This window comes from Carassius auratus, chromosome 35, assembly GCF_003368295.1.
Source record: "Carassius auratus strain Wakin chromosome 35, ASM336829v1, whole genome shotgun sequence".
NCBI lineage: Eukaryota > Metazoa > Chordata > Actinopteri > Cypriniformes > Cyprinidae > Carassius > Carassius auratus.
In genome coordinates, this window is record NC_039277.1 from 2239534 (window position 1) to 2263508 (window position 23975).

At 36.0% G+C, this 23975-nt stretch overlaps 1 protein-coding gene across 1 annotated transcript in view; it reads left to right on the forward strand.

Annotated features, from left to right (window-relative positions):
- The window catches only part of plppr1 (phospholipid phosphatase related 1), a 71565-nt gene that overhangs the window by 16991 nt on the left and 30599 nt on the right, over window positions 1-23975 (forward strand). The window contains exon 2 of the mRNA XM_026219292.1: window positions 15014-15110. Within this exon, the coding sequence (XP_026075077.1) occupies window positions 15051-15110 (60 nt within the window). The 5' untranslated portion in view covers window positions 15014-15050. The remainder of the gene's footprint in view (window positions 1-15013; window positions 15111-23975) is intronic.

Consider the following 23975-nt stretch of genomic DNA (forward strand, 5'->3'; position numbering starts at 1 on the left):
TGACACAGAAGAGCTTAGGCAGTTTGAGTGATGTGGAGAGACACAGAGGAGACGGTTGTCAAAGGAATTGTTGAATAAAGTCATTATTTTTGTTTTATTTGCATTCAAACAGTATTCACATCGCTTCATAATGTTACGGTTGAACCACTGATGGCAGATGGACTATTCTGACGATGCTTTTCATACTTATCTGATAATGAACTTGGATTTGCACAGCTAGTCAGTTAACAACAGCTCTGTGTAGTAACAGCTGCTCTATGTGAAATCACGCACCTGATATAATTTACCGCTGATTAGAGAACCGGCTTTACTGACAAGATGCGCATTTGATCGGCCCATCTTGACTGGTGCACCCCTATTGACAGTTTAATTTACTTGGCAGTCTATGCGACAGTCTCAAGCCTCCTGGTTTTCATCCAAAATATCTTAAATTGTGTTACGAAGATGAAGCTTTTACGGGTTTGGGGTAATATGGGGGTAAGTGATTAATTACAAAATTAAAAATTTGGGGTGGAGTATTCCTTTAAAAATTTTATGCCTCGAACTTTAAATATTTCACATAGGGGTGGGCGATATCTCGATATTTAAAATATATCGAGATATTTTTTAAACACAATATGGATTTTGACATACTCTATATCGATATATTGTTTATATTTAATTCTGATCCTGCCACTTTGCTTGTTTGCCTTCTCCCGCTCGGGCGAAACAGCAGGCAGATGTCTACTGTAGGGTCCTATGAAAAGGACCCTATGCGCAGAAAACGCGGAGGGAATCGCAGAATCTAGTCATAGAAATGGAATTAACAATTTAACGTGGAATGTCACAGAATTTGTCAAATTTGGAATGAATTAATCAAAATTAGGTCATTGTACTTGCATCAAATCGCGATATGGACTTAATCTGCAAATATTACGCCGGAAAAGTCTATTTAAATATGAATCCTGCATGTTCTAGGTGTCTGTGTTAATGAATGGCACAGAATCGCAGCTTCGTTTATTTGCACACGGAAGCGCGTGTGACGCTCGCGGTGATTTCAGCGTCCGCTGTCTCACTAAATTAGGACGCAAACACACGAACAACATCTCCAGAACTGCACTGAGAGCCACTTCATGAGCATTTGACCGTTTGATTTGAGTAAAACTAGCGTCATATATCACATCATAGACTGTAGTATCACATACACAGAACTGTTAAGGTAAACTCGTCAAAATAAAAGTATTTGCCAGAAATCTATTACTATTGTTCAGCACAATGTACATAGCCCACTACTACTACTATTAAAATGAAACGAACATAATTTTTAAAGGAATAATCACACAACATTTCTTCCATGTTTTATTTTTAATAGTAAATAAAGTTTGCTTAATTTTAAATAATTAAAAGATAAATTAAATTAATGTTTTATGCCTTCATTTGATAACCAGAAAAAAATAAATACACAGATTTTCTGAAGGGAAAAAACCTTTCACATAAGGCTATTTTAAGAATTTTAACTAATTAAGTTGTTTTTATGCATTTAAATAATTACACATGCTAAAACACATAATTAGGTAACAATAAAACATATGGTGAAGAAAAAAATAAAACGTTTCATAGGGCCCTAAACATGTAATATTTGTTTTTGCAGTAGTTTTTGGGTAGTTATTTTTCCTGTAAAGATATCGAGATATATATCGTATATCAAGATATATCAAAATATATCAAGATATATTTTTTGCTCCATATCGCCCAGGCTTAATTTCACATAACCTACTTTTGAGAATCCATTGTTTTAGTTGATTCTGATAAGCACTTGTCATCACAGTTGTAAACATGATGCATTTCTTGTTTCGTGATGGGGTTTGGCGCCACTGTGTCTTTATTTCCATGCGGAATATTAAAGAACGTCACACACGTCTCCCAAAAACCCTGTATAATTCAACCAATCCAGTGACAACTTGGAAACTCCTGAAGTTTTTCCACTATTGTGTACCATATGCATCAGATGTTCAGCCAACGCTCCATGGGCGTGATGGCTGAGACTACTTAAAATGAAAAAAGTAATCAACATGACAGATATTCAGAATGGTAAGCAAACACTACTTTCTTTACATTTAGTATATCTACATATATTATGTATATCCTTGTTTCAGTGTCTCCTTTTGAATGATGAATATAGACCGTTGATAGCTGCTGATATAAACAGTGCATCTCTTAAACACAGATGCAGAACACACTTGCTAGTTTGCAGTGGGCTGTAGGGCTGTGCAAAAAATCGAATGTGATTTTCATGCGCATCTCGTCAGTAAAGGCGCTTCTGTGATTAGTTGTATATCGCCAGCACGTGTGTTCAGGTCAGGGTTGCCAGGTTTTCAAAACAAATCCTGCCAAGTTGCTTCTCAAAACTAGTCCAAAACTGTATTGGGGTCACTTCAACCCGCGGACATGAAAAACAGCGGCAGACTTGGCAACACTGGTTTAGGTGGAGCGGCTACACCGAGCCATAGTCCACCGACAAGCTACACTAAATCGCTTTCAAAATCGACAAAGAATCGCCTGCGATTTTGAAATCGATTTTGTGTGGATTTTCAATGAACTACTGCTCTGTGTAGTAAAGGCCAACCAGTGTTCCCAAGTCTTCGGTTATTTTTCATGTCCACGGGTCGAAGCGACAAAACCAATAATGTGTTGTTTAGCCCCTAAAATGCGAATTTTACCCAGGCAACCCTGCCAAAAAACAAAACAAAAAACCGTGTATTTTAAGAATTTATTGGGTGCCATTTTTATCAGGAAACATCCTGGAAACGCGATTGAGCTTGTTTTGGACTAGTTTTGAGAAGCAAATGGACAGGATTTGTTTTGAAAACCTGGTAACCCTGATCTGAACGCGTGCAGGAGATGTACTTCTAATCACAGGAGCGCCTTTACTGACAAGATGCGCATTCGATTTTTTTGCACAGCCCTAGTGGGCTGTAGCTTTTTGGTCCAGACTCCAACACCATTAGCATTTGTTGCTGCTAGTTATTTAAAGTCCGCTTGGTCGTTCTTTTTATTTATTTATTTTGTTTTGTTTTGGGTGATGTCAAATTTACACCTTGCTTCTGACCATGTACTTCTGCTCTCTGAGGAGAATCTTTTAGCATCTGCTTCTTCTGACAGTGTGTTTTTGATTTTAAGTGGCCATTACAGATCTTCTTTTGAGTCCATTTAACTGTGTTTTGACAGAACTTGCAGAACAGTTGCTGTTCCCGAGTCATAGAAATCCACAGGATACAGTTCTGCTTTGAATTCCCTACCTTAGACGTTTCAGATGGCCTCTTTGACAGGCTTGTTTCTTCTCTCAAAATCCAGGTGCAGTCATGTAGCACCATGCTCCAGTCAAAAATGGGGAAATGCTACTAACTTCCTCAGATGACATGTTGTTCCTATAAGTAGGACTTTGTAGGACTTTCTTCTTGCTGTCAGCGAAAAATAAAACATGGGAGAAATGTTGTGTGATTTAAACCTAAAAAAAAATTATGCTTCACTTGTCTTTAAATTAAAGCTTTTACGACTGTATTCCGTGATTCAGCCCGTGTTTTATGCATCGCGGAAATCATAGGGCCATCATTTTCTAGAATGACAATAATACGAGTTATTATAGTTACACAAACAATATCCATTCAAATTATTTAATTGTTAATAAGATCTGTTTTGCAGCCTAAATTTATATCACATTGGTGTCTCAGAGGTCAGTCTGATTGATGTGTGAAGAAAGTCTATTCCTCATTTTGTAAAATATGTATTTTTTTTTTACTCTTGTGCACAGTTTTGCCTCTTAAGGAAGGAGATTTCAGGTGCTTTGTAAGCTGTTAACAATTTGACAATGTGCATCCAGGGACAGAATCTGAATACTGATGCTACAGTAGCAGGAAGGAAGGGTTTTAAACTACTCTGTATCAGCATAACTGTACTGTACATCCCAGACCTACTACAGGTGCATCTGAATAAATCAGAATGTAATAGAGCTGCACGATTAATCGTTAAAAGATCGCGATCTCGATTCAGACACCCTCTCGATCTCATTTCTAAAAGACGACGATTCCCCGAGTCTGTTAAACCTTTGACAAAGTCTTACCGGATCATTCAAATCCGTGCGCGCACTGCCGCTGACACAGAGAGAGCTCTTACCATGTTTGGTTAAGAAACATCTTCACAAACAGTCTTTTCAACTACACAGTATTATATCTGTCTTACAGTCATTTATATTATCACAGAAATACTGGGATAAAGTTTATAGTTTAAATATAAACATTGATGTCTATATGGCAGCGATCAAAATATAACAAATCCCCTTTTGTAAGTACTGCGCTTTAAATAACGTTTGTGTCGATTGCATTGTTTCACCAATAGGTGGCGACAAGTGTCTTAATTTATTTGTCAATGAATTAATTTTTCATTCAAGAGAATCGTTCAAAAACGCTGATTCATCCAGAAATGAAACAAGTGTAGTAGGTTTATGAGTGAGTCGTTGAATCAGTGATCTAAACAACTTTTTCATCATTCTAATATTAAAAAAACTGGGGTTTTAAATGTATTATATACACTACCAGTCAAAAGTTTTTGAACCATAAGATGTGTAATGTTTTTTTAAAGTCTCTTCTGCTCACCAAACTATATTTATCTGATCCAAAGTACAGCAAAAACAGTAAAGTTTTGAAATATTTTTACCATTTAAAATAACTGCTTTCACTTGAATGTATTTTAAAATGCAATTTATTTCTGTGGTGTGCAGCTGTATTTTCAGCATCATTCCTCCAGTCTTCAGTGTCACATGATCTTCAGAAATCATTCTAATATGCTGTTTTGCCGTTCAAAAAAAAACATTATTATTATTATTATTATTATTATTATTATTATTATTATTATTATTATTATGTTGAAAACAGATGAGTAGATTTTTTTTCAGGTTTCTTTGATAGAAAGTTCAGAAGAACAATAATTGTGTGTAATAGAAATATTTTGTTATAAATGTCTTTGTCACACTTGATCAATTTAAAGAATCCTTGCAAAATAAAATAATTAATTTATATACTTGTGATAATGATAATGTTAATAGTAATAATAATAATAAAGAATCGTAGGAGAATCGTGATCTCTATATGAGATCAAAAAATCGTGATTCTCAATTTATCCAGAATCGTGCAGCCCTAGAATGTAATGGGAAAGTTCATTTATTTCAGTAATTTAACTTACATTTTGAAACTCATGTATTAAATAAATTTTGTTCACACAGACCAAAGTCTTTGGTTCTTTTAATTTTGGCTCATATTTAGCAAACACCCACCAATTCACTATCTCAACAAATTTGAATACTTCATAAGACTAAAAAAAATATAATAATAAATATATATATATATATATATATATATATACACACACACACACTTGGTGGCTACTTTTGCTACTTTTGCCTCAGTTCGGCGTGGCATGGAGGTGATCAGTTTGTGGCACTGCTGAGGTGGTCTGGAAGCCCAGGTTTCTTTGACAGTGGCCTTCATCTCATATGCATTCTTTGGTCCCATCTTCCTCTTGACAACAGGGCCGTGCAGAGACCTTTGGAGGGGCAGGTGCTCAAAGTATAAAAGGGGCACATGGAACAAGGTTTAAATAGCGCGGTTCAAAATATCAATACAGCAATATATTGTGATGCATTCCTTGTCGATTCACGTGTCGATATGGATGATTATGTATTGATACGGCAGCAAATGCTGTGATGCACTTTTGAAAAAGAAACAGATTAGAAGAGACAATTTTACAAGTTTAAAAGTAAAAAAAAAATAATAATAATTCTTTCCACCTAATAATAACTCTGGGATTAGAAACTGAAATGTCTTAAATTGTCCCAACCTGATGCCTTTTTCTTCTCTGTTCCACAGAATAATTAAGAACAGCTGTTATAGTAAAAACTATAGAAAACACTTGTGCCTCTACATTTTCCTCTTTCTCACCAGCCTCTGTCTTCTGGCTTGCTGTTCCCTGCTCTCTTTCTATCACTTACATTTTCCTCTTTTCTTCCTCTATCTCCATCTCCTCATCTGATCTATTACTTTCCACTCTCTGTCCATCTAGGAACAAGGCTCAATTTACTATTTCAGCATTAATCTATTATTTTAACCATCAGTACTACTCTTGCACCTAATCAATAAGTCCACCTTAAATGTTGATACAAAACATGAAACAACTGATACACTGGAATATAGTGATTAATATTATTATTACTGTAGTAGTTCTTTTAAAATTGAACACCTTTGCAATGTTAACAAATGACAGGCTACATGTGTTATTCATCTCCTTGACACTGCACTTTGATGGCAGGTCTGGTATATTATTCATTTTATATTGACATTGATATTTGTAAATTTATTTCCAGAGAGATATTATTGAGTTTACAGGCTAAAGTGGTCTTGCTGTCGTAAACACTGTTGCTATTGTAGAAAAAATATATATTATATAAATATATAAAATATATATAAATTCAGCTTGATCTCAGGAATAAACTACATTTTGAAATAAAGCAGTTATTTTAAATAGTAAAAGTATTTCAAAATTAAAATTATTTTTGCTGTACTTTGGATCAAATAAATGCAGGCTTGGTGAGCAGAAGATTCCTTTAAAAACATTTTATTAAAAAAAAAAAAAAAAAAAAACATTTTAAAAACATACAAAATCTTACTGTTCAAATACTTTTGACTGGAAGTGTAAGCTGATTATTCTTATAGATTAAAACAAATGTGCTTTAGCAGTATAAAGAGTATGAAAAGTACTCTGAGCTGCTGAAGAGAGAAAAAGAAATGTTGCTGGAGAAGATGCAAACTGATTGTCTGCCAGCAGGAGGCGCTGTGAGAGCGGTAGAACTAGCGGTTTCTCCAGTAACGGCTGTAATCCAATCAGCTTCGCTCATGAATGCTTCTTTATCATATAAAATGAAAATTTCATTGAAACTTTTCTGAAGACAGTAGGATCCCTTCAGAGATACATTCATATAAAACACCCGCGACATGTTTTGATTTTTAAACGTGCAGTGCTCATGTTTATTCTACGAAGTCAAACACTACAAACAAATCAATGTATGGGAAACACTGGCACTTTATATTGAATTATCAGAAATGTGTTTAAAAACTTATATCACCGTTATTGAAAAAAATTATATAGCAATACATATTGATATTAAATTATTGTCCAGTCCTACTTTAGCACCAGCTAAATGAGTAACAGGGACTCTAGTTGTTCAAAGAACAGCCGAAGAAGGACGACATTACTGAATTGCCAAAATAATAAATGATTTCAATCAGGTTTCCCCAAACAATTCCCTAGTGGTAAATAATAATAATAATAAATATAGCTGCAAGCAGCAATTACGGGGCCAAGCACTCCAACGGCAAATGTAGGAGCTAAGCATCGCATGAAGCATCACACCAAATTCATTAATGAGCAATAACAGCAATTTTGGAATTATTGTAATTGAAATGGCAAAAAAAAATTATAATACCACCTCTAGTAGCATGATTACTTGGCTTATCAAGCTTGACCAATAGGTGGCACTGTTATAAAATCAATTTGGTGTACTCTGTGTGACTTTTCAATGACACACACAAAATTTGGTGTCAATATGCCAAAGCATTCCAGGGATACAGCCTCAAGTGTCATTTTCTCATTGTGCCTCAAATTCGTCGATGTGGTATGCGAAAACGGTTTTGTCTATCGACTCAAAAGCCATAACTTTGAGTCAGCATAGTCTGAAGATCATTTGATTCGAATTTGGTGAAAATCGGACCTACGGTTGATGAGGAGTTCGACAAAGTAGGTTTTCAACATAAATCAAAATGGCGGACCGGAAGTTCAGCTTACTATGGTATATTTGGTATCTATGTTATCGGCATAAACCAGGGAATATTTTGAGCCCAGTTCCATTCGAATGGGCTAATGCAATAAAAAGTTATTAGCATTTTTACAAGTGTAATTATTCATGGTTAATGAATGGTTTATTACTCTTGACCAATAGGTGGCGCTGTCACCAAATTTCTGTGGCATGGTCAGTGTGAGGTGGCGATGACACATACAAAATTTGGTGCAAATATGTCAAAGCGTTGCAGAGATACAGCCTCAAATGCATTTTGGCACCCTTCCAGCAAATTCGTTGATGCGCTAAATGAGAACTGTTTCGTATATCGACACGAAATCCATAACTTTTTGCCAGCATGGTCTGAAGATGATTCACGTCAAATTTGGTGAAAATTGGACTAACGCTCTAGGAGGAGTTCGAAAAAGTATGTTTTCAACATTAAGCAAAATGGCGGACAGGAAGTATGGCCAATTTTCACATAATTGGTATCAATGCTCTCGGCATGACCCACAGAATATAGCGAGACCATTTTAATTTTAATAGTCTAAATTATTCAAAAGTTATTAGCATTTATGTGATATTTCATTATAACTATTGGCCACAAGGTGGCGCTGCCACCAAACTTTTTGAGTACCTTCAGGGCATGGAGCCGAATATTTTTGTAATTATTTGCGAAACGATACGATGCTGCGTTCAAAAAATACAGCATTTTAACACATAATTCAAAATGGCTGACGCCTAAAATGGCCGACACGGGAAAATTGGATATCATTCGACTCGAGATGACTCACTGAATCTAAAGAGACCAGTTGTGTGATTTTTGGCCAAACCATTCAGAAGTTACAAGCCAAAATATGCATTTTTCATATCTCCTGACCACTAGGTGGCGCTGTGTCGAAACACTGCAGGTAGTCTCAGTTCATGCTTGTTAAAACACACACCAAGTTTGGTCTCAATATGACAAACTGTTGCCGTGATATAGCCTCACGTGCATTTTTGCGTGCATTTCGTCAAATTAGTTTACGTGTCATTCGACAACGGTTGGACGAATCAACTTGAATTCCATAACTTTTTGCCGGCCTGGTCTGAAGATGATCTGAGACAATTTTCGTGGCAATCAGACTAACCGTCTAGGACGAGTTCGAAAAAGTAGGTTTGTCGAATAATTGAAAATAGCGAAAAAACTAAACCTTGCGATTTTTGAATTTTGGGGTTCATTCGACTTGGCATGAGCCAAGGATTCAGAAGAAAAAAGAATTTTCATTTTCTGGCTTACGGTTCAAAAGTTATTAGCATAGAAACATTGAAAGTTTGGACAAGTGGTGGCGCTAGAGAGTTGGAGTTAGAGACTTCAAATTTGCTATAGTTAATGCTGGGACTGTCCTCTATCAGTGTGCCAAATTATACAACTTTCCCGCAATCGGTTCTATGGGCTGCCATAGACTTGCGGCGGAAGAAGAAGAAGCAGAATAATAATAAATATAGCTGCAAGCAGCAATCACGGGGCCAAGCATTCCAGCGGCAACATCAGGAGCTAAGCATATGTAGCATCAGACCAAATGCAACAATGAATAATGAAATTAATAATTGCATGATTGTAATTGAAATGGCTGAAAATCGTTAATAAAAGTTCCACAGCGAGGAGCTAAGCATGGCATGGAGCATCAGACCAAATGCAACGAGTAAGAAAAGCAATTATTGGAAGAGTGTAATTGAAACAGCCAGTAAAACTCCAGTAAAATGATGCATTATCATTTTTGGAAAATAGGTGGCGCTGTAATCAAATCGCTTTGTTGTGTTCTGTGGGAGGTGACAATGTTGTGGGCAATTTCTTTCAAAATACTTACAGACCTTTAGGGCAATGAGTCGAACATGCCCACCGAGTTTCGTTCCGATCGACTTCCATTAACCTTGTCAAATAGGTGCTTAAAGTTGTTTGGCCAATGACGGCCATGTTTTTTAAGATAAGTGAAATTCCTCATAGAGCACTTGTGCCACATTGGACCATATCAATTTTCAAGTTGATTGGATCAACGGTTGCTTAGTTATAGCCATTTGATTTTTTTCATCCTGTAGCGCCACCAAGTGGCAGATATGGAAAAAAAATAATAATTTGACTAAAGTTTTTGTTCATGCATATGAGTTCTGAGTTTGGTGAAGATATCTCATTTTGTTCCCGAGTTATAGCCTTTTTCGTAAAATTGGTCCACGAATTTGAATGTTTTGGGTCACCTGGTTTTTTGTTCAGTCTTGATCAAACCACTGCAATAATATTCTCTGGACTCTCTAGATCAATAATTTTCAAAAATATGTTGCATTTTGTCCTTTGGTTAGCTATAAGAGGTCATTTAGGAAAGGGCCGTGGCCACATGTAACCTAAAGCCTATAAAACTGAAACAAAAACTCAAAACTTTATGAAACTTGGTTATAACATGTGAAAGATGACCCACCAAGCATGCAAAGTTTCATTAAGATCAGAAAATAGCTGGTGCTATAACAGTTAAAATGGCCTAAAAAACAAAAGATTTCTGTTGTGAATGGCATTAAACTGCAAAAAAAAAAGGGGTAATATAATCACACATGCATTAGATCTGTATTTTTTCTAAACAATCATGCAAAATTTAACAGAGATTAGGTAAAAAAGAACACTGTAATATTTATAAAGCTTCAAAACCCAGTGTTGAATAAAAAATTGCAATTATAACCACTAGATGTCACCGGAAGACCACTAATGAGCTCACTAAAGACTAAAACATTACAGTTCATGGGCTTGTTGAGGGATTCATCTAGAAAAAATGTATATTGCTATTATTTAATATTACTGTTCAAGCATTTCAGATCACATTGAGTCAAAGTTTACCAATTTATTCATACAGATATATCTAATGTTTATAATTATGCAAGATTATGATTGCAATGAAACCTGAAAAATGACATAGAAGCCCATAAAAACAGAAGACTTGCAATAGGTTTTATCACCCATCATTTATTTTAATTATCTATATATATAACAAAATGTGTGCATCTGTGTGTGGGTTTAAGCATGCTTATTGAGTATTAATATAGTAGTTTAAACATTTCATGTTTGTGTGTGTCTGTAATTCTGTTCTATTCTTTTACTGTCAGCCATATCTAGGTTATTTAAAATCAGTGCAGTACTATCATCTAGACTGTGAAATTATACATAAATTGCGTATGCTTCTTTGGAATGAAATTAAGACAACATATAACAGTTATAAAGGTTAAAGAGACAGTGTTGTATGATAAATTGCATTTAAGACCACTAGATGTCAATGGAAGACCACTAATGGGCTCACTAAAGACTAAAACATTACAGTTCATTGTCTCGATGATTGATTCATCTAGAAAAATATATATTACTATTATTTAATATTACTGTTCAAGCATTTAAGATCACATTGAGTGAAAGTTCAACAATTTATTCATACATGTATATCAAATGTTTACTATTATGTCAGAATATGAATGCAATGAAACCTGACATAGAAATGTAAGAAAAGAAGTCTTTCTGTGAGTTGTGTGTCACCTATAATTTATTTAAAATATCTACATACAACAAAATGTGTGGGCATGTACTTCTCTCTCTGTGTGTGTGTGTGTAATCATGCTTATTGATTATTCATATAATAGTTGAACCATTTCATTTCTGTGTGTGAGTGTCTGTGAGCCTATTCTCCATGTTAGACAATGGCACACACAAGTTTGGCTTAATTACAACAAAGCTTTGCAGAGATATAGCCTCAGACTCATTTTGTGAAGATGCCTGACATCTGAAGCAGCGCTGTACAAAAACGGTTTCGTCTATTGACACGAAATCCATAACTTTTTGTCAGCATGGTCTGAAGATGATCTGATTCAATTTTGGTGAAAATCAGACAAACGGTTGAGGATGAGTTTAAAAAAAAAGGTTTTCAACATGAATCAAAATGGCGGACAGGAAGTTTTGCTTAATATGACATAATTGGTATGTATGTTGTCGGCATGTCCCAAGGAACATTTTGAGACATGTTTCATGATAATAGGCTAATGCAATCAAAAGTTATTAGCATTATTGGAAATGTAATAATTAGCGGTTATTGATTGGTTTATTACTCTTGACCAATAGGTGGCGCTGTGACCAAAATGATGTGGCGTGGTCAATGTGATGTGATAATGTCACATATTAAGTTTTGTGTAAATATCTCCAACCTTTGCAGAGATACAGCCTCAGATGCAGTTTGGCATCTTTCCAGCAAATTCGTTGGTACGCTAATTGAAAACGGTTACGTGTATCGACACAAATTCCATAACTTTTTGCCAGCATGGTCTGAAGATGATCCAAATCAAATTTGGTGAAAATCTGAGCAACGGTCTAGGAGGAGTTCGAAAAAGTAGGTTTTCAACATGAATCAAAATGGCGGACAGGAAATTTTGCCAAAATTGACAAATGGGGTATCGGTGTTCTCGGCATGACCCAAGGAATCTATCAACATCAGCTTTGTTACAATAGGCTAATGTATGCAAAAGTTATTAGCATTTTTCGAAAAATCGTTATAACTATTGACCACAAGGTGGCGCTGCCCCCAATTTTTTTGTGTACATTCAGGGCATGGAGCCGGACATTTTTGTAATTATTTGCGAAACGATACGGAACTTCATTCTTAAGATACAGCAATTTACAACTAAATTCAAAATGGCCGACGCCCAAAATGGCCGAATTGGGAAAATTCGGTATCATTCGACTCGGAATGATGCACTGAATCTAAAGACACCACTTTTGTGATTTTTGGCAAAACCGTTCAGAAGTTATGAGCAAAAACATGCATTTTTCATATCTCCTGACCACTAGGGGGCATAGCGCCGAAACACTGCAGGTAGTCCCAGGGAATGGTTGTTATAAGACCCACCAAGATTGGTCTCAATAGGCCAAACCGTTGCGGAGATATAGCCTCACGTTCACGTTTGCGTGCTTTTCGAAGAATTCGTTCATGAGCTATTCGGAAACGGTTTGAGAAATCAACTTGAATTCCATAACTTTTTGCCAGCATGGTCTGAAGATTATCTGATTCAATTTTCGTGACAATCGGTGCAACGGCCTAGGACGAGTTCAAAAAAGTAGGTTTTACGAACAATTGACGATAGCGAAAAAACTAAGCCTTGCGATTTTTGAATTTCGGTGTCCATTCGACTCGGCATGAGCCAAGGAATCACAGGAAAAAAGAATTTTCATTTTGTGGCTTACGGTTCAAGAGTTATTAGCATCAAGTTTTTGAAAGTTTAGACAATTGGTGGCGCTAGAGAGTTTGAGTTAGAGACTTCAAATTTGCTACGGTTAATGTTCAGACAGTCCTCTATTAGTGTGCCAAATTATACAACTTTCCCGCAATCGGTTCTATGGGCTACCATAGACTTGGGGTGGAAGAAGAAGAAGAATAATAACGCCAACAAACACAATAGGTGCCTTCGCACCTTCGGTGCTTGGCCCCTAATAACGCCAACGGAAACAATAGGTGCCTACGCACCTTCGGTGCTTGGCCCCTAATAATAAAAAAATATTCTGCCCCAAAACTACACCGTGTGTTGTGGCATCAGGCTGGTTTTGATTGTGCTACAAAGCCACAGCATTTACACTTTTCTGATGAAACAACCCAATATGTCTTACTGAGATATTCCTGCTTATAAAGCTGGGGCAAATTCTGCTTAATTGCTGCCCTGGAAAACAGCACATTTCCATCGTGAATCTCATGTGTAGAAATGTTTCTTCTTATTTCTGTGTGTACATTTTGTATATATGTATGGGTGATAAAGGAAAAAGAGAACAGCAGAAAAAGTGTTTGTGTTTGTCCTTGTGTTGCTCTACTGTGAATGCTGCACAGTTAAAGTCACAGTTTAAGGCCCGTTCACACAAAGCACGATAACTATACAGATAACGATAAAGATATAGTTCTAAAAATCGTTCTCAATATAAAGGAATAGCAGAGTCAACACTACAACTATAACGAGAAAGGCATAGAGAAACGGTATCATCGTAATCATTTTCAGAACAATTTTTTTTCAGCTGATGAACGATACAAACATTGACATCCAATCAGAATCAATCCTGCTGGGGCTTTAAGGCCCGTTCACACCAAGAACGATAACTATAAAGATAACGACATTAGCGTCCACACCAGCAAACTATATTGTCTGTGTATTCTAAGCGGATGCGCGTCTGCTGCTTTAAATTCACGAGCTCATTACAGCAGGATTGATTCTTATTGGTTGGCAATGTTTTTATCGTTATTCAGAAAAAAAAAATCGTTCTGAAAGAGATTCCAACGATATCGTTTCTCTGTGCCTTTATCGTTATAGTTGTGGTGTGGACTCCGCTATTCTTTAATATTGAGAACGATTTGTTTTCTATCCTCTTTCCTTTTGACAAAATTCCCTTCAAGGACCAGAGGTCCTCTTTTTGGTTGCTCGTTTCAGATTCTGTGGGCATCTGTTGTGGTTGTGATTTATACAGTTTGGGTGTTTCAAAATTAACTGAATGTAACTGTAGCATCTGTAGCCATTAAGAATTATTTAGTAATATTATTTCCCCCAACATAAATGACACAGTGACACATTCTCTATACAGTATACTTTTTTTTTGTGAGTGTGTTTGTTTTTAAAGAAGTCTCTTATTCTCAGTACAGCTTATTACAAGTCTTTTCTATGTGAATATATTGTAAAATTTAATTTGTTTCTGTTTTCAAAGTTGAATTTTCAGCATCATTACTCGAGAGTCACGTGATCCTGATAACTTTTTATCGTTACGTTTACTTTCAGTCAGTACAATGTTTCCTTGCCAAAAAAAAATAAAAAAAAATTATATATATATATATATATATATATATATATATATATATATATATATATATATATATATATATATATATATATATATAATTATAATAATTATTATATTGAAACATTTGGACAGCAGTGTTCGAGTTTTGAAGGTGTTGTTTTTTAAAGGAAAATGTGACATGAAATCACTATATTTCTTGATTTTTCCACATTCGTTCTCCTGTTTTTCCTTTGTCTGCATTTCACAGAATTGTAGTAAATTTTTAATTTTAAGCACAGTATTAATTTGACTATTTTTACTCCTTTCTTCTTTAGATTGCCAACTGTGGAACTTTGACTGAATCGATGCAAAATGGCTTCAGATAATACACACCGTAGTTACTCCATCATACCATGCTTCATATTTGTGGAGGTAAGTTTTGTTTTACAGCCAAAACACAACTATATAGCTGCAATTATTCACTTGCTATTATATTCTGTTGACCAGTTTTTATGCTGTCCCTTACTCTCTGATATGGCTTTAAGACGTTCTTTCTTTCTGAAACTGTCCGGGAATTTCATTAAAACTTCTGATAAATCCTGTTTAATCACCGGGAACTGTGTATAGGCACTTCAAAGCGCTCGTGTCCCTCAGCAAGTCGAGCTGTGGATATCTCTCAGACAGGACTGTTGGGCTTGTGAGATGAAGCGCTGTGCCATTTGCCTGAACTCGAGAACACTGGATGCCAGATATTCAGAGCTGTGAGCTGCTGATACTGCAGGGTAGTATTCAGGACATTCAGCTTTGTACTCCAGCTGAAATATGTGCTAGTATGGGATCATTAACCATGTGGTGGAGTTGTAGCCTAGTGGCCGTAGATCTAGCTTCCAGCCCTGCAAGTGTTGTGCAATGAGCAGAGATGTATAGTAACGAAGTAGAACTACTTCACCACTATACTTAAGTACTAAAAGGCGGTATCTGTACTTTACTAGAGTATTATTTTTTCCTCCTACTTCCACTTTACTTCAGTACATATTTTCGATGAGTTTAATACTTTTACTCCGTTATTTTTGTTATGTGCTGCATCGTTACTCGTTACCCACATTACCACTGCCAGAACTGTAGATGGCAGGTTTGATGAAGCTGGCACATCATTAAGCGAATCAAGCGATTATAAGAAGACTGCGCGTGCTGACTGAACTGCTGTGAAGAGAGAGATGAACACAGAGCCGAGTCAGATAATGACTCGTTCACGAGTCAAGAACGGGTTGCATCGGTTTCGCGGTTTTGCGCTCGACGAAATGACGTCATTGGCGATGATTGCAAGCCTTCGGTTTACCTGGGCTCATAACATTAGCACAGAATCAGTTCAGAATCAATCACCAAAAGAATCAGTTCGGTCCAGCGCTCTGTGAGTCTGCTTCACGCTGAATCACACATGCGCAGTATCATCAGCTCCTTGGTTCTCGAATCGGACACGAATTCGTAAACGGTTCTTGACTGGTGAACGAGTCAGTCTTTTGTTCATTATCTGGCTCGGTGTTCATCTTCAGTTCTCTCTTCACAGCAGTTCAGTCAGTGTACTGTTTGAGTAAATGAATTACTCCACGATATTGGTTTGTTTGAACTCAGAGGGAGGGTCAGCCACATAAAAAAAAGTTAACAGCTTAAGTCAATTGTGGATTAATGCGTATTAGAAATGCGAACTGTTTAAAACGATTCAGTTCGATTTGGTGAACTGTTTCAAAAAGATCCGGTTACATCTAATGATTCTTTCGCGAACCGGATATCACAAACTGCTTTGTTTTGAACTGTCTAACAACAGACAAGGAAGATAAGACAATGCTGAATAAAGTCGTAGTTTTTGCTATTTTTTTATATTTAACTGACCCTCTGATGTCACATAGACTACTTTGAAGATGTTTTTCTTACCTTTATGGACAGTATACCTAACATATAGCTTCAAAGGAGGGACTGAGAGCTCTCGGACTAAATCTAAAATATCTTAAACTGTGTTCCAAAGATAAACGGAGGTCTTACATGTTTGAAACAACATGAGGGTAACTTATTAATGACATAATTTTGCAAATTGGGCGAAATAACCCTTTAATCTGTTTTTTGTTTACAAAAAGTTACAGTCAAAGGAATTGTGATTGTCCTTTAGGTTAATAATTTGAAATAGTAAAAACAATGTTCAAACTTTTGACTACTTTCTTTAATATCTACATAACACAATACTTGTAATTTTACTTTCAGTACTTGAGTAGTAAATTTTAAAATAGACTACTTGCAATACTTAAGTACAAAAAATGTTGAATACTTTAGTACTTCTACTTAAGTGTGGTGCTTAAAGAGCACTTCAACTTCTACTCAAGTCACTTTTTTGATAGAGCACTTGTACTTTTACTCAAGTATGGGTCTCTAGTACTTTATACATCTCTGGCAATGAGCTATGACCACTGGATCCTTGATCGAGATGCTTAACCCTCAGGTTACTCCAGGAGTGCTGGGCAATTAGCTCTGTAATACCAGGAGAAATATATCTCCAGTTCTATCTCCAGCTCACCTAGCTCAGGATATACTGAATGCTTGCAAAAAGAGGCCTCTTTCTCCACTGACAGTGAACATCAACAGTGTCATTATGCTGTAGCTTACTGACAGTAAATCGACGCATCGCAAATCGAGATATGATTCTGCTTTGATTCAGAGATTTTACGAAAGGGCTGCACGATGTGTTGTTTAAGCACCGTTATCGCGATGTACAAATCCACGATAGTCACATCGCAGGATGTGCGATGTAGGCTGTCGTAGTTGATCTGTTATTCATTAACTGTATGGCCCAAAGAGCGCGCGTGAGAGAGAGAGAAAGCGCGAGCCCGGCGACACACTAGATGCGTGGCGCAAGCGTCTCAGCTGCGTGGCGTGTCCGTTTTTAATTCGGCTCCGATGTTAACAGGCTAGAGCTTGCAGACTGCCTGCGTGAGACGCGCGTCTCTGGCGCTGCTCAAGCCGCCCGGAAAACACGTGCATGCTAGAAATAGAGCTGACGCCTATTTATATTGCACCTGTCACCGGCAAAGCGAGCCCCGGCTGCACGCTCAATGTCTTCAAACAACAGGAGCGCTGTCTTGCTCTCTCTCCCTCGCGCATATTAATCAATTGACACGATGGTGTCGATGTTTAAATCATTTAAAATGAGAATGTAAGTGTGCTCACCCCATTTTTGTTTGTAAGAAATGTTTTGTATTTCATATCACAATATATATCACAGAAAAATTAAATATCGCAATGTAAATTTTTCCCAATATCGTGCAGCCCTATTTTACGAGTGCATTGTGATTCTTGTTTGAATCGATTCTGAGCTTCGGTTTTAACAGAAGATGGCAATGCATGCTTTAGAAATAGCCATACTCTTCTTGCATCCTGTTCCTTACACGCACCTCACTTAACAGTACACATATGAACCTAAAATAATCAAGTTAGAAAATGTTGTAACGAATTACAAGTTGTTCACATTGGGCTGTGTTTACATTAATTTAGCATCATAAGAGCATTCTGAGCTGAGACGCAGGTACATTTCAACACTTATGTTACTCAGTCGAACCCACAAGTGCTTTTCTTCATGAGAATATGTGTGTGCGGTTAGAAACTAGCTTAGAGCACATCTGCTGTTAAAAACTGAGCTCAAAATCTATTCCAGAGATAATCGCAATGTATTCGGAAAATCTCAGAATCGATCCAGTGATTTATTGTCACAGCTTTAATGGACAGTTGAAAATTTCTTGGTAGATGAAAGCTGAATTCTTCAAATATTCTTAAGAATATTATTTTGTAATATTTTTTTTTTTTCAACTTTAGAAAAGTTCCCAAATTCCCTAAAACATTTTCCTAAGACTTAAAACAAACTTCATCCATAACAGAGTTATATTAACGGTAGTCGAGATTTTGCAGTTCAAAAAAGTGCATCCATCCATCATAAAAAAAGTACTTCACACGCCTCCAGGGGGTTAATAAAGGTCTTGTGATGAGAGATAATGTGTTTGTGTAAGAAAAACATCCATATTTCAAACTTTATAAACCATAATCTCGAGTTTCCTCTCACTGTCGTATGTTGTCGACTGTCAGACTGTTGTTCTTACACAAATGCATACACGAGAGAGTGGCGTTCCAGCGGATGGCATACCCTTGCTGACACTTTGCTGTCTCAAAGTATCACCTATGTTGGATGTTCTTTGATAGGATGGAATCATAGTCTGAAGATAAATAATTGTAGTCTGTGCACATCATACACAATATTAATTGAAATCTGTTAGCTCTTACTTTTGACAACTAGCATTGACTTGTCCAGACTTTAAATCAGGGCAAAAGTTGTGTTAGTCCAGAAGGTACAGCAGCAAAAGAAAAGGTATACAGTACATCTGGATAGTATTTCAATATGATATGTAAAAATATAATACCAACATTAATTTTCTGAGAATGGTCACATAATATTTTTATGTGTATCGCCCAGCATTACTTGTATCTGTTTTTGATTTTTAGTTGCCTACTGAGTGTGCACTTGAATGACATTTAACTTCCTCCTTTAGTGCTGGTGATTCTTTCCTTTTGTGACTGGGTACAATAGAGGGATTACACGTTGGCAGCAAAGTACCAGACCACTTGCCAAACGGCGTAAGAGAGAGTAAAATATTTATATATGCAAGCATCTTCTCAATCCCGCTTTAGTTGGGACTTCTCATGCAAACAGAGATAAAACACACTTAAAAAACATGCTTATCACAGTGGTTCCCTTTACAGAACGAGTCCTCCATTCCTCAGTGCTTTCCATTAAATGGCTGTGTGTGAGTGTGTGTTTTTTTTCTTTCGCCTCTGGATCTGCTTGAAGCTTTCAAGACATCAGAGACGGAAACTAGGCCACGCAGAAAAGATCATGCAGCCTAATGCTCACTAGTGAAGACGAGAGATGAGAAATACAGTCGTGCACGGTTTAATAAATAGATTCCTGTGAAAAGGCACCCGATCCGAGAAGCGTGTCCAATATGGTGACATATGCCGGCTACCTTTCTTTCCCAGCTCCTGACTGTGCAGGAACTGGACGCTGGCCATCTTCTGATCATGTTGTTCCTGTTTCTGTTGGTCAGTCATTGGGCTTGTTTTTTTACTGACAAATAGCAAGGCAAAAAAGGGATGCGTAATTGGCTTCTGCTATAAGATCTGGTGCCTAGGTTTAAAATAATAATATTTCGATATTGCATGCTTGGTTCAAAATTTCTATTAGAATATTTGAGGTGATCTACATGTCTGGCTTCACCAGTAATGATGACCGTATACCTGGATTACGCCACAACCATCTGTTCAACTATTTTCACTGTTAGCTCTGATCAAAGTAATATTTGCGCATTGCAGACTATAATTATACTATATGCATGATTACTGTGCTGAGTATACTATATGTATGATTATTTCAAAGGCAATTTCATGAATTTATAAAAAAAAAAAAATGATAAATGGTGTTTACCCATGATGCATTACAATCCTTTGAAATGAATGTTTTGTTTAAGCAATGTTTGTTGAATCTCAGAACGTAAGTTGAGCATTTTGACCGCTCGCAGGTCTGTTATGAAGGTCTCGAGTCTTAAGTCGTGGCATGGTGAGGATAAAAAACTAAATTAACAAAAAAACTTCAGGTTCAAGAATCCGTTCAAACTGTTTAATTGAACTGATTTGAAACTCTGATTCAGTTTGAATCTAATTCAACTCTGATTCATTTGTGTCATCATTTGAAAATTGTTGTTCATATTAAATTGGCCAGTGCATTTTTATACTTGATAATTAACTTTGAAATTAGGTGTGTAATGATTCACTCATGCCACGATTCAGTTTGATAACACAGGGAAAATGTGTAACGGAAACCTTGCAGATATAAACGGGGTATATAATGTTTTAGTTCAGTAATTCAGTACTCGCAATGTTCTGGTGTTCAGGGCTAACGCAGAGAAAGGCGTCTCAAAACACTTGAACATCGAATTTGCTTATTTTTGCTCTTGTGCCGACAAATACATACAAAATATGTCAAAATATCCACCTTGGAAATTATGCTCGAAAAAACTGTCAATTATTTCTTAAGTGAAAGTAAACAGTTGAGGAAAAAAATGGGATGTGTATTATATTGGATGCGTTCATCGTCTCTTAAAGTGGCCGCGCCTAATTTAGCTACTGGCTGCTGTAATGTTAATCCAAGAAAATGAAAATGAAAATCACTCACTGCTCTTGACTGAATTACTTTGTAGTTTTAACAGTCAAACCAAAAATTATTCAGACACCAGATATAATTTTTGATATATATATATATATATATATATATATATATATATATATAGCAAAACTGTAATAATGTGAGAAATGTTGAAGTTGTCTGAATAAATGTAGGTTTGATTGTATATTTCATTTTTACATTGAAGACTATCCAGTGCTATTTTACATTTAATTATTTGGTTTCTGTACCTTGACACCTATAAACTTGAACATTGTGTAAATAGCGCAAATAAATAAAAATAAACGAACATACAAATTAAACAATTTCAAACAGGAATACACTGACCAGACCGCAAACTTGTGAAAGCCGGAATCCGTTAACATGGGTGCGTAAAACAATATGCAACGCTTACGCACTGCAGACGGAGGATGTGTGAAACAGGCATAAGGTTGTTTGCACCTTGTGCAATGTGGAATTAGTTTACAGCTTTTTTAAGCACTTAGTGATACATTTTGGAAACAGGAGATGAGCCCCTTTTCTAATGCTCCACCTAGCTTGATAAACCCCTTCTCAAAGACTTACTTTTTGTCAATTTTATTTGGGTAACAAACATATTCTGAATGCCTTTGGCAGAATTTGAATGAGCCATTTTAATCTAGATTAATGTAGATTAATCTAGATTAATTTCAAGATCACAGTGAGATTAATCTAGATTAAAAAAAATAATCTATGCCCACCACTACTTTGGCACCACTTTTTTTTTTTTACAATAGTGCTCTCATTATAACGTTAGCCTAAAACGTTAGCAGTTAATGTTCTGCATTTCTGTTTTGAGCTGCACACGCTGAAGATGACCAGTAACGTTAGAGTGATGCATTTGATTTCATATAGAATATGCTTCGATATTTATACAACATAACAATAATATTAAGACTTAAAGTCTAATTACAAAAAGGGCCCGAATGCACTTGAACATATCTGCATGGCTCAGAATGCAAAATCATTTTGTGGACAGTTCTTCACCAAACAATGTGCAGAAACACAGCAGCTAAACTCTAAAAATGCATAGCATTTTAGTATAAAGGTCTTCTCATTATAATAGTATGTATATAACAGTCCCGGTCATAGTTATTAATATTCTGCATTGTAGTTTGATCTGCTCGCGCTGTGCACTGAAGAGATATCACCATAGCGCTACATTGAAGCCCTTGACTCAAAACCAAATGCATCTTATATCAGGTAAATAATATATCCACGATAATAAATGTTGAAATGTTCTGAAATCAGTTGTACCCTACTTGTTTGAAAAAAATCCAGCCTTTGCCTGTGTCAGTTTGAGTCTTTGCAAAGTTTTAAATCCCTGCCGCCAAGACGCTCCTCTGTCGATGTCACAGATTATGGAAAGTGAAACATAAATCCATAGGGGTGGTTGGATTCACAAACTTAAAATGTTAATTTGAAGCTTCTTTCTTTTCAGATTCTTACAGCTTTATCATAATAAGCTGTATATTAACTTATTGGGAGAAAACCAGTAGTTCTATGTGAAATCAGACATTTGAGCTCCCCCATATAGTCAAAATGGCATAATCAATAACACCCCGCGAATATTCGACTGTGAGATTGGTAGTCGAATCAGGCTCCTCGAATCAAAGCATCGATTCGTCGACTATTCGACTTACTGATTTAATGTTGGGCTGCATGCGGCTCGTGCACAGAACACGTATATAAATGCATCATCATTAATTCACATTGTACTAATTAAGCTTTTAATGTGATTTAAACTTATGAAGGCTATATCTCGAACGGCATCCAGAGGCACGGTCACGTTTTTTTTTTTTTTTTTTTCTCTGTCTCAGCTGTTTCGATCGCCCCAGAGCCTGGATCACATGTATATTCTATCGATTCAAACTTACATTGCAGTCTGTTCATTTTCAAAATAAAATACAGTCAACTAAACATTTAAAAGGTTACACTGGTCAGTTTAAATAGACAATAGTATACTGGTCCACTCTGCTGTTCCAAGGACCTTTTTGCTCATATGAAGAGGATAATATTTTCTGTCTATGTGTGAATGTGTTAGTAGTTTACATTATAAATAATATCTTAACATTCAAATACATTGTGAATATGGAAACATTTAGATTTGTGCTGAATGAGACATGAGCAGTAATCTCCAAACAAATCTAGTCAAAGCCGTGCTCGCTCGCCCTCGTATGCACGCACACCAGTGTTAATTTTGACACGAAATTTTAATTTAGTTTTAGTCTTAGTCTTTTGACTATAATTCTTTTTAGTTTTAGTCAAGTTTTAGTCATCTGATTTGTTTTAATTTTAGTCTTATTTTAGTCGACTAAAATTGCTTGGTATTTTAGTCGACTAAAATTGCTTGGTATTTTAGTCGACTAAAATAAGACTAAAATCAATAACAGATTTACTAGACAATTTTTTTACAGCTGGTATAGGAAACAAACTTAACCAAAATATATAAAACACAAATTCAACTTTATTTCAACACAACTGTGTCTTTATTTCGATTCAAAAGCTTTTATGCAGCAACAAACACTGTCATGATAATGTAAACAATAACTAGCTGCCAATTGACCATCAATAAAAGAAAAATAACGTTAGGTCCAGGACCTTAAAGCTTACAGCTGAGCTGAACAATAAGTGCATAAATTTAAAGTAAATATTTTATAAGTTGGCAGCTAGGTGGATAAAAAAGTAACAAGATTTTATAAGGTATTCATTTGTCTAGCAATATTGTATGTTTTAAATACTACAATATTGCTAGATTTGTATGTATAATGATAGGATGTGAACATTCATGTTTCACATGACTAATATAGAAATATTTGTGATATTGTCAACAAGTAGAACATTATAAAATATACTAAACATTAGTATTAATCAAATGTATTTATCATGATATTACGTATTAGTATTGTGCTCGCATCTAATTTGAAGAAGGGGCTATTTTACAGTACTTTTCAGTTCGTAATATTTAATGCTACAACATCTACGCACTGCACTATTCCAATTTT